The sequence below is a fragment of the Notolepis coatsorum genome (genome assembly GCF_963971535.1).
Source record: "Notolepis coatsorum genome assembly, chromosome: 12".
In the NCBI taxonomy this organism is placed as follows: domain Eukaryota; kingdom Metazoa; phylum Chordata; class Actinopteri; order Aulopiformes; family Paralepididae; genus Notolepis; species Notolepis coatsorum.
Window position 1 is genome coordinate 68,509,944 of NC_140176.1, and position 12,606 is coordinate 68,522,549.

The 12,606-nt window shown below is 42.4% G+C and overlaps 2 protein-coding genes across 2 annotated transcripts in view; one reads left to right on the forward strand and one right to left on the reverse strand.

The window, feature by feature from the left end:
* The window catches only part of apbb1ip (amyloid beta (A4) precursor protein-binding, family B, member 1 interacting protein), a 34,886-nt gene extending 25,374 nt beyond the window's left edge, over positions 1-9,512 (forward strand). Inside the window, exons 9-14 of the mRNA XM_084326169.1 lie at positions 814-957; positions 3,205-3,315; positions 5,995-6,093; positions 6,703-6,811; positions 7,450-7,511; positions 7,817-9,512. Of these exons, the coding sequence (XP_084182295.1) occupies positions 814-957; positions 3,205-3,315; positions 5,995-6,093; positions 6,703-6,811; positions 7,450-7,511; positions 7,817-8,569 (1,278 nt within the window). The 3' untranslated portion in view covers positions 8,570-9,512. The remainder of the gene's footprint in view (positions 1-813; positions 958-3,204; positions 3,316-5,994; positions 6,094-6,702; positions 6,812-7,449; positions 7,512-7,816) is intronic.
* A 1,144-nt stretch (positions 9,513-10,656) lies between these two features.
* Positions 10,657-12,606, reverse strand: part of LOC311237887 (protein adenylyltransferase SelO-like) — a gene marked incomplete at both ends in the record, with an annotated part of 30,674 nt that continues 28,724 nt past the window's right edge. The window contains 3 exon segments of the mRNA XM_084325861.1: positions 10,657-10,779; positions 10,977-11,056; positions 11,243-11,286. Of these exon segments, the coding sequence (XP_084181987.1) occupies positions 10,657-10,779; positions 10,977-11,056; positions 11,243-11,286 (247 nt within the window).

The window sequence follows — 12,606 nt, forward strand, 5'->3', positions numbered from 1 at the left end:
TTCAAGGCCCTCGACCTAGCATACCGTGCGGCAAAGGGAACCGCTCCCGCCTACCTCCGGTCAATGGTCTCTAACTACACACCCTCAAGACCCCTACGCTCTGCATCTTCTGGCCGCCTCAGACCTACTCCTATCCAAGCTCCCGGAGGGTCATCAAAGAGAAGCCGCCTATTCTCAGTCCTTGCCCCACAATGGTGGAATGAACTACCCATCCCAGTTAGGACAGCCGAATCCCATCCAATCTTTCGCCGTCGACTAAAGACTCACTTCTTCAACCATTATCTGAAATGATACAAAAATAAATAAAAAATAAATAAATCTAACCCTGACTAACCTTACTGTCATGCACTTGTCCTAATAAACTAACCTACACTGTAACACGCAACACTTTGATAAACATTGTTACTCAGCTGATAGAGTTGTACCCTTCTTCCTGTCTTGTCGTACAGAACTTGTAAGTCGCTTTGGATAAAAGCGTCAGCTAAATGACTAAATGTAAATGTAAATGTAAACCTGTGCAACTATTTTAGCAGTAAGTGATTGACAGCTGGCCATTACTGCAGTCAGGTCAGAGAGCTCAGAGCTGTCACTTGGACCTTTTTGAAGAAAAAATTATTCACTGGCATTGTTTTTGTTCAAATTCACTGGCATTGTTCACAGAGGAAAAATGTCTAATAAAAAAAAAAAAAAATAATACAAAATATACATTAATAATAATATATTTTTTTGTCTGTATATTACTAGTGAAGTACTGCCTCACTAGTTGTCATGCAATAACCTCCACTGCTTCATACCCCCCCCCCCTTCCCACAGGAGAACTTCTGCGGGACCTCCATCATCGTGCCCGACCTGGAGGGGGTGCTCTACCTACGAGAAGATGGCAAGAAGTCCTGGAAACAGAAACTCTTTCTACTGAGGGCCTCAGGAATTTATTACGCACCCAAAGGGAAGAGCAAGGTCAGCAAGTCAGGAGTCAAGAGAGGGCAAAGCCTAGACAATAAACACACATCCACCCAGCCATGGGTCACAGAGTGAGCTTAGTGTCAACACAAGCCTTGACCTGCTGCTCCAAACATGCATTCTGTTGAGAGCAGCTATCAAATATTAAACATCCATGGAGATGCCATTTACAGCTTTGCGAGCTTCTGCATTCTGACGCATTTCCAAATGCAACGGACCTTTGGTCGATTTGATTAAGTACCCGTGCATTTAAAATCTTTATGAGGATGGGTGGGGGGGGGGTAAAAATATAATAGACCTCTCTGATGTTGTTGTGCAAAGCTCTGGTGTTTTGAATGGTGTTTTTCTTTCTTGTTGACCAGGTGAGAGGTAAAAGTGATGTTTTATAGGAGGTTTATATGTTTTGCTAACTACCACATCGCTAACATTAAATGACCAGATGATGCAAATTTAGTTATGCGAATACGCCCCCAATATGAGAATACACTGGAGCTGTCACATGGTGACAGACCTACAGCTGCGATGCTAAGCTAGTTTTGGCCGAGGGAGTTTCTATTGTATTTCATTTAATTTCATGTCAAACCTTTATTTATACTCGAAAAGGCAACTGAGGTTTCCCTCATTTACAGTTACGTCGTGTTTACACACAGAGATAAGGAATCATAAATACAGCATAGAAATCACAGCATATAAAATCACAACAATAAGACAACAAGATGAGGGTAGACAAAAGCAAGGATAACAAATCAATTAAAACACATACAACTTGATCGACAATGATTAGTGATTAAGGTCTTAAATTCCGCAAAAGAGGGGAGAATAATATTTTTTTTAGATTGTTGGAGTTCATTCCATGAGCTGGGGGCATCATAATAAAATGCAGATTTGTCCTTTTCTGAGCAAACTCAGGGGACCTCCAGTCACTAGAACAGGTTCCGACCAGGGCCGTTTCTAGCTTTTTGGGGGCCCTATGCAAATTGTTGTTTGGGGGCCCCTATTTTGTAAAACTATGGTGGGAATATTCAAACCCCTTTAATGTGGGCATGCATTTAACATTTTAAATGCATCAATCTACATCAAGAAACTATTTTCCTTGACCGAATCTGCATTATAACATCTCCCAAATGCACATAAATGAGACGGATAGTTTCTGACTTGCAATAAAGTTTGAAAATGCAACTACATTTTTGTCAGTAAGCTACGTATGTTTTTTTTTTTTTATAAAGAAACGCCCACTTGCGGTCATAAGCAGTAGCCTATCGGTTAAATTTTTTAAGCTGAGGATTTGTTATATCGCTACAGTATATACAGTATACAGTGTATTGAATAAATTAAAAAATCAATATCAATAAACTTTTTTGGCAGTTTAGGGGGCCCCCTGGTGGCTTCGAGGGCCCTATGCAACCGCATAGTCCGCATATGGCAAGAAACGGCCCTGGTTCCAACATTCCTTTCCGATAATGATGTGATATAATGAGGTAGCTTACCAGTAAGGGCCTTACATATATTTTTTTAAATACCAGTGTTTGTTGCGCCTCTCCACCAGAGGGCCAACCAACCTTCTCTTATAGGACACAGTGATGAGTGTCGTATCTATCACCAGTAATGGAACAATTGTTTGTTCCCCTTCGAGTGCAGAGTGCTCACGGATTAGGTGCTTTTTCCAGGAAGAGAAAACTATTTGATTTCTTTAGATGAAAATAAAAAGGAAATGATTGACATAGTGTTAAATAGATGAGGAAAACTAGGGGCAGACAAAAGGAGGGGGTAGAAATGGAGGGAAAACATTTTTAATTTCATTTAATTTCATTAAATGGTGAAAGATGAAAATGCTCCCGACACATATCAGCTTTCAAGTCAAGTGACACCTTAATGAAATGTCAAGAGAATGTTTTTTCCCCCGCCATAACGACTACAAAGTTCTAGTGTGTGGTCTCCCTGCTTTATCAAACGCTCTCTTGTTTCAAACCCTGCTGGGTACCTGCGGTATATTCACTTTATATCTTTGATCTCATGGCAACTCTTTACTCTCAAACATACTATTCATGAGGAGTAACAGGCCCTGATACTGTGTGTTGGTGAGATATACGCTATCGCTTTACTCTTTTGGCAAGGGGGCTGTAATGTTAACAGCCCTTTAGATCTTATTTCAAATCATTGGGAGGGTTATCTTGGCAATACATCACTGTGGTTCAGGCCCGTGTTTTAAAAACATTCAGCGGCAACCCTTTTTTCATCCTTCAGACGTCCCGTGACCTCGTCTGCTTCGTCCAGTTTGACAATGTAAATGTCTACTACGGCGCAGACTTCAAGAACAAATACAAGGCTCCGAGCGACTTCTGCTTCGTCCTGAAGGTGAGTTAATCATCAACACGCTTCTGATGAGACACTTCACATTCAGCTCAAGAGCCACCGGTTGATTGATTGATTGAAAATGTTATTAACAGATTGCAGAATGGGTACAATACAGTACAGCTCAATACACACAATTGTTAAGGGGATGCAGACCAGAGAAAGACTTTCGTCTTGTTTACATCAGGGTCCCCCATTTTCAATTCATCATAACATATATGACATACATGACATACAGGTAGACAGTACTGTTGCATCTAGACATTTATGACATACCAGATCTACAAATATACAGTACTGTTTATGAGTACAAAAATAGTCTAATGGTCTTGATGAATGGAGGGGTTGGATATAGGATCAGCTCATTATTCAGTGTAGTTACCAAGACGTTTACAAGACTTCCTCTGGAAACGGTTTGTCAACTTGTCAGTACAATTAGAGAGGTGTTTAAAACCGCTCTGGTTTAGTGTGGTGGTCAGCTACGCCTTGTTAATGATTAGAGGAAGTGAAAACATCACCATTTCCAGCACAATTTCAGACTGCAGGATACAAACGAGTCTAATAAGAGCTTTTAAAGCATGTTCTTTTCAATAAAAGCACTGAACACATGTATCACTAGAGTGTGTTCCAACGCTGAGACCAGTGAGAGCGACAGTGTGCGCAGGTTTTCCCCGCGACCTTCCATAGGATCCTCACTTCTTTCTCTTAAGACAGAGAGATGCTGACTGATATGAAAAGAAAAGAAAAGAGAGAGAGAGAGAGAGAGAGAATTGGATGGGTTTGTGGCTAGTCTTTTTAAGGATCTGAAACTACCCTCCTGTCTCTTTTTCCTTCCTATCTCGCCTGGGAAACGCTCGAATCAGCAGATACCATTAGTGGGCGTTGGGGATCAAAGCCAAAAAAGAGCTTAGAGAGGCAAGGAGACTTGAATTACCTTCCACTGACAGCCAGAGCTCTCAAGGCTAGAGGTGGGGGATGTGTGGCTGTGTGAGGCGCTGCCTTGCCAAGGGCTAAGGGCTTAACGGCCAGGGAGAGATGACCTCACGCCGGCGGGGCAGACAGTGTGGAACCGGGGTTCACAAGGTCTCTCTCATATCTGCCCCTGCAGCAGGCCATCGTCAGGAAACTCTGGAAATCCAATTAAGCGGAGCCTGTGTTTAACACAGCCGTGCTATTGCGTTACTTACTGTAACTAATGAAGATCACACATGTAAGAGAGGCTCTGTTCAACATCCAAACTGCTCGGTCATGGTGTGCCTGCCCAACCAGGTTGGGGTTGTTGTTGTTTGCCAAAAATTACTTCAAGGACCAGAGTGAAATCATATTGCTTTTAAAGGCCCAATCCGTGATTCCAGTGTGTTGAAACACTGGCGTACCATTGCTGCCTTTGTTTGTCATCGTCATTTTTTTTATTGAGTTGTTTAAAAAAAAATTGCAGTCTGAATCGTATTAGCTGTGTTTTCAAGTATTTTTATGTGCATTTTGAAGTATTGCGTTAGCGATACTGGCGCTGGATGGAAAGAGTAAAATTTGATCGTTTCTCAATATCGCAAAAAGGTTTATACGTTCATTAACGTTTGCGATGGAAAAGCAGTCGTCTGAACATACGAGGACTGACAGCAACGTTTCACACAACCTTTGAGTAATTTGTTTGAGGTTGGTTTACATGTTAAAACAGACCTGTATTTTGAGTTATGAAAATAATAATACAAATATTCCATCTGCAAATAATACTCTTCGAGAACATCTGTGAATAAACCCAAAATGTACATAAAATTAAATCATAGATTGTGCCTTTAACTACAGCAATGATTTCAATCCAGTAACCTCATATAACATCATGCTTATCTACATCTGATATAATGAAACGCATAATAAGCCGTTTCTCTGCATGGCTCAACGCCATGATTCTATTCTTATTGCGCCCCCTTGTGGTGCGGCAACATCCCCAGGCTCTGAAACACAGAGAACATTGAATCGTCCAAATCATCATGCTAGTTTAGGCCCCGAGCCAGAGTCTGTATTTTCTCTTTTTCTGAAAGAACTAATGCACTAATGAAATATGGCCCATGATCTCATACCAACTGGAGGGCTGGAACAAAAGCTAGGGGGAGAAAGGAAGAATTACACACCCTCCTTAGGGATGGATGCTGTGCCATGTTTTTATTTTTTTATCAGGAAGTTGCCTTCGCAGTGTTTTCTATGAACCAGTGCTGACTGATAATCCCCAGCTTGCCACATTCAGCAAAATATCACAGAAGTTTATATGATGGTCACGTTTGATCCTCAAACCGCAAAGTGACGCATCGGTTTATTAACGAAGTAGGGGCAGGGCCGCCCTGACCATATCTCAGAGAAATATCTCTATGACTACTATATTAATAGTGGAATGATGTAATCAAGGCCCTCTTAGTTATGTTTGTAAGTCATTGGGAGGTCAGTCAGCCGGAGGGCAACCCTAGAAACGTCAAGTCAAACGTAATTTCAACCGAACGGCACAATGTCGAAACGGCTGTTACCCCTCTGGTGCAGAGATCTTATATAAGGTAAAACGGAAAAATCCCCAGATGATTTTTTTCCCACCAAAGGTCTAGGGACGGCTCTGAGTAGCTGAGAACAACTGGACATGCCTGGTTGCGCTGACCCTGATCACATACTGTATGTTGTGTTGTGTGTCTTCAGCACCCTCAGATCCAAAAGGAATCTCAATATATCAAGTACCTGTGCTGTGACGACGCCCGGACCATGACCCTCTGGGTGACTGGGATACGGATAGCAAAGGTGAATTTGGACAATCCTGTTTGTTTTTACCCTTCGAGGTGTAGGCTACAATCAAAACAATTGTATTCAATTCTAATTATGGTGTACTGTAACAATGGCTGCTGGTCATTGAAATCTACAGAGTTCTAGGACAAAACTCACACCTCAAAGGGTTAATTTGATATCACCCCAATGGATAATAATCTCCACAAAAGAAGCAGGAACACTGATCCCTCCACACACAGGCACACATGAACACACATGAACACACACACACACACACTGCACTCTCCCACACACAAACACGCTACAGGTATAGTATAGCTAGTATAGTTTAGTATACATAGTATAATTTTATATTGTATAGGATATTGTATAGTAGTGTACATAGGACCCATTACCTTTTAATTCGTAAGCTTAGCATTGTATTTTATTTTATCTTTACTTTTTATCATGTCTATTTTATTATCTATTCTATTTTATTCTATTATATCGTATTTTTGCACAATCGGAGGCGGGCATGGCCACCTTCATTTCACTATATGTCTCGTGTATGTATGTGATGATTAAACCTCTTGAATCTTGAGGAGTAACTTGTGCTCTAAAAAGCCTGTTTGTGTGAACTTTCAGTACGGGGTGAATATGTATAAAAACTACAAGGCGGCCGTGAAGAAGGCTTCCACCGCCTCTGTGTGGAGCGACCGCATCACTCCGTCAGCACCATCGCCCACCATCACAGGTAGAGTCACCCGCACCAGCTCCTCTTACAAACTGGCTCACTGATGATGTGACTGGAGATCTGTGACAGTATCTTAACTTTTTCTTTTATCGGCTGGTTCAGTGGCCTATCTATTAAAGATAAGAACAGCCTACAGTATATTGTGAAAGTGTGCTCCAAAATAATTGAAGTAAAACAGATAGACCTATGTTCTCTCTGGACGGACCAGGTGGTCAAGAAGGGGACGAGCATCACAAATCAACCTCTCCACGCTCTGTCTCAGCAGTTTTCGCTGTTGCCTTCTGGCCGCCGTTATGACGTTCCATTAAGTAGGACCAACCGCTACGCCAAATCTTTTGTCCCCTCGGCTATCAGACTTTTAAACACAGACAGTAGTCATTTTAAGTAGCCTTTTACACCTAGTTGTCTGTTTTTACTTTTACTGGATTTTGTATTGCATGGAATGTTGTTGTTGCTGTGCTGTCGTTGAGATGTTTTTGTTGTTGTTGTTTTTGTTACTACAAGCTACAATATGAATTGCCCCACGCGGGATAAAGTTGTCTGAATCTGAATATATATGTGACGTGCAGTTTATTGATGTGGTGCAAACCTTTTTTCTTTTGTTCCTTTCCATCTGACACACACACACACACTTCTAGCCAAAGCATCCAGCCAGGCCAATGGTCACGCTGCCAAGCCTCAACCAGGACCTGCATCTAAGGTACGATGACACTACTGTTCATATCAACCTTTTACATACACCATACAGTATCAATCTATAAGCCCCCTACAAAAATCTTCAAAATCTCAGGTACAATAACTCTAGGACCTGTATCTAAGGTGCAATTATACTATTGATATGATTAGCTACTGAACGGTATCAGAAACTTCATCTTCAACATTAGTGAGACAAACTCAACACATAATCAACCTATGATGTAAGGAAACGGTGAGAGTAACCTTAAAATCAGCCCAGTATGTCTTGACTAACCTTTTGGTCGGCTCTCATATTCTCTGCTCACCCAGGATATGGACAATTCCTTCCCCATACCACCTCCACCACCTCCACCACCTCCGCCACCTCCGCCTCCAACTCAGATCCTCCCCCCGCCCCCACCGGACCCGGCGCCGGCCTTTGCGCCGCCTCTCTTCCCTGCCAAGAAAATGTCACCGTTTCCGTCACCCTCTGCTCCTCCGCGCCGCCTGCCGCCAAACTTCCCGCCTCCTCTGGCAGCCGTGGACCGTCTCCAACCCCCGCCTCCTCCTCCTCCTCCGCCCGTCGACGACACCTTGGAGGCCCCTCCAGACTTCCTCCCTCCTCCGCCCCCGGCCTCGGGCTTCAGCTCCCTGCCTCCTCCGCCACCGCCGGTGAGCACTCTACCACGCCCCCCACCGCCGCATCCTGGCTTCAGGGGGGTCGACCACTCTTTGCCCCCTCCACCACCGGACCCCAGCTTCCTACCCCCACCGCCGCCACCACAGGCCTTCCAAAGGGCCGGAGCATCACCCCCACCTCCACCACCGGACCCCAGCTTCCTACCCCCACCGCCGCCACCACAGGCCTTCCAAAGGGCCGGAGCACCACCCCCACCTCCACCACCGCCTCCACCTGCCGCAGCGCCACCGCCGCCAGGGGTGCAGCCAAAACCCGCCATGAGGAAAACACCCCCTGCTCCGCCCAAGAGGACTACTCCATCGCTAAACGCGGCAGGAGGAGGAGGAGGTGGAGACTTCATGTCAGAACTGATGAAAGCCATGAACAAGAAACGTGACCAGTAGCCAGAACAGGGAGCTAGTATAATATATAGTGTACTTGCACAAGCCTGTGAGAAAAACACTTTTACCTTGATTCAAACAATAATCCTATTCCATACGCAATAGGCATTGTTTAAGAATACAATTCATTTCCATTTAAAAGACAGTGGAGACAGATGCCAAAAAGGAGCATCCTTTTTCGTAAAGGGAAAGTACAGCAATTTGGACCCGATTTTTGTCTTCCCCCGTTGGACTTCATTAGCATAACAAGAGAACGTGCACAACGTGCGGGAAGGGCGGCGATTAAGCCGACACGTATAATAATGTCCTCGCTGGTAATCAACAATGATTACTAAGGGAGAGAAAAACTATACATGGGTCCAAAATCTCCCAACATTTCCTGTTATTTTATTTTCCTGTTATTCTGATGTATACAGGGAACAACTTGCTTGAATCAAGTGAAAAGGGCCTCATAACTTCAAGAAATTAGCTATGAAAAGACCAGAGACATACTGTAGTTTTCTATAGAAGACTACAGCTCTATGTGACACCAATAGAGGCTCTCTTCAAACATGGTTGCTTGTAACCATTTGTAACCACTTTCAAAAGAAAATGCCTAATTTCTGTACAGTGGTAGAGTAGGTAAACATTGGAAAAGCACAACATTACAGTTCTACTGTGAATTGTTTCCAAATTATTACCTTTTTGGTTGATATATTTCTTATATCAACACATAGCAACCGTTGTCTCTTCCATTGCAAAGCAACAAAACAATGGTTGCTATGTTACAGGCAGCCATGTTGGAAGACAGAGAACTACACAAAGATTTTATGATATTGGGTTATGTATGTACAGAAGTAGATAGTGCTTGAATATTTTCGTATTGGGTGAGATTTCACGGGGCAATGCTGTTACTGTTCTCTTTTCAATGTGGACAAAATGTGTAATAAAGTTGTTGAATAATGTCTTTTTTCTCTCTCAATGGACTGAAAAAAATAATTACACCCTGTACCTGTAGATAGCAAATATTGCCAGAAGTAAAGTTTTTACACAAGAAGGAAACATTCTTGTAGTTGTCTCTACACATTTAGTCTTTGAATCACTGCTGAAGTACTGCTATATAAATACACCTTTCTCTCTTTTCCCCTCTAATGTACCAGGTTGACATGTGTCAAATCCATCTCAAGATCATGAATTCACAATTGGATGGAATTCTCTGCCATATCGTAGATTTGTCCACATTAAAAGTTATTTATAAACCATAACCCTAACCTTAACCCCACTGGAGAGACATCACACTCCACCTTAACCTACAATAGAGAGGAATTGTTTTACTTTTGTGATAGATTTTTGAGGTTTCAACAAAATGAGGACACATTCTAGTTAATTTCCTCCAGTAACCACGGAGAACGTGCTGCCATTGGCTGTTGAGAACACATGGTATATCTGACACGAATATAAAGCCATCACCGGCTCTGTTCAGTTTCACAATCAATCTTTCCCCCGCCTAGCTATACAACACTCACATGTTCAGACCGGTTCTCAATCAAACGAGTGACAGGATTCATAATATTCCATCGCAGACATTTTGGTCTGCAAACAAACAGGCGACTGTAATCAAATAACAGGTTATTATCATTAAATGACAACCATGGCCAATGACATGTGCCATATTGACTGGCATGACTGGCATCACTAATATAACACTGTCTTCACAAAAGGCACAGTGACTCAATGTGTTACACACTAGTTTTTAATATGACTTGGCTTCAAAAGCATAATCTGTGGCAACAGATTTCCTTTGAAGGACAATAAAGAATCTTATCTATCTTGAATTACATGACATACATAGCAGAAAGGACTAGTATGTGACCATAAAGTACTAATATTTAGTCTTCAAGTTCTCTTCCACGGGAATAGCTATGAGATATACACGTTTACCATCACCGGCCGTCACAATCTCCCCTAACGGAGACTGGAGTACAAGTGGCCTTGACCTTGACGTTTCAGACTCGACATGATATTCAACACGGTGAAACTGTTCTCCCAGATAAGCCACCAGATAGCTCAGCTACAAATGCTCTATTGGGTAACCTCTCCTCTTCTGTCAGTCAAGAGGAACAGCTAACCTTTAACCTCTGAGCCCACCACGGGGGCCGTGCTGCATAGCCCGCCTCCTCTGCGGTCTGTTGTGTAAGATAGGGACGTGTAAGGATGTGGTGCAGTAGCTCCACCTAGTGGGGGAGAAGGGACACGTAACACGACACATGAAGATACAAAGAGAAATCAATCAGATCTGTTGCAACTTCGTCCTTCAACAAAGGTGCATGAACTGGAAACAACTATCAAGGGAGAAAAATATACTTAACGTTTATAAATATTGGTTTTTAATCTAAAAGCAATGAATGGATTCATCTTCATAAACACATACCTCCGAAAAATCATTAATCTCAGCTTTCCTTATGGCTGATTCCGCCATCCAGTTCCTCAGCACGTATCTGGGATTTACATCTGTGGGGAGTTTGGAGGAGATTAATGAGTGCTGTCATTCTTTCAAAGTAAAGGTTTGGAGGAGATGAATGAGCTCCATCATTCTTTCAAAGTAAGAGTCTACTCTGTTGTCCCTCAGGCTCATGCCCATTTCCCACTATGAACAGCATTTCAGTCAGAACTAACAAGAACCAAAAACAAACTCACTTCTCATCCTTTGCTGACGGTCCTCATCATGGTCCTCTCCTTGTCTGAGTACACAGAAAGCAGTTCAACTTCAGACCGAACATCCACAAAATCCGTATGCTCATGCAGTGCATGTGACTTGATGAACGGAATGGAATGCGTAATAATGTAAAATCAAATAAATTGTATTTATATAGCCCGAGAGATCACATGGAATAGCCCCCATGGGCTGTACAAGTCTCCTTGTACAAGTCAAGAAGAAACAATCACAATAGATCAAAAAAAAAAACACCATAAGATCCAAATATGCGACACTCCCAGACTTTCCCCAATGAAGATAAGGAACGACTCACTAAACACCTAGCAATAGGGAAAAACAAAAACAAAACAAAAAACAGGCGGTGTGGAGGAGAGAAACCTCAGATGGGCTGTTCAACGGGGATCCCCCAACCGGTTGTCGGTAATAATATAGTGTTGCAATGGATGATAGATGGATGGAGAATAGAACAGGCGGATAATTGGAATGAATATATATATATATGTAATGAAGCGCATATATACATAGTATCTAAGGTACATAAAACATAACATCATTTTTATTTTTTTATAAATAGAGCTAAGAACATCTTATATTTGTTAAATTGAAGGAACACTTCATTTTCTCCAAGTTCTCAGAGTAGGAAATTCATGTTGAAATAAGAATACTCAAGTCTTTTTACTTCGTCACTTTATGTGGAAATAATTCACGGACCAGCTAGCCTAGCTGTTGGCCAAAAACACCTCTGGAACCCCTTGAAGCTAGGCTAGTGGTCCGTATTCCACTTCCATTCATTTGTGCCAAGCTACAGTAGGCTAGCTTGCAGCCGGATATCTTTCTACTGAACGCACAGAGAGGAAATTGGTGTTCTTCTTATCCAACTCTAGAGAAGACGATAGTCGCATTTCCCATAATGTTGGCGTGTTTATCTTTAAAAACGACCAAAGCTGGACTTCCGGTATGAGAGCAGACGGGTAACACACGTGCGATAGAGCTCCTGGTCAAATGAGCGAAAAAACGGATAAAAAAGGACCCGAAAAGTGATTAAAAATGAAAATGCACACGAGAAGTAAGGAAGAGACAACGACTGTTGTGAAGGATCAGATTAAACCGAATATATATATTTATTTATGGATATATATTGAATAGTATTTGTATATCGTTTGATATCCCTTGTATATTCCTTGTACATATACACAGAATATCCCTTTAGTCTACTATAGCCCATAATAGTTCATTCTCTTATTGGACAAGGACCTGGCGCCAGGAGACAAGCCCCTTGGAGCCAAGTTCAATGGTACCGACGAAACATGTCCCTACTAGCCCCGGCTCTGCGCAGGAATACGGC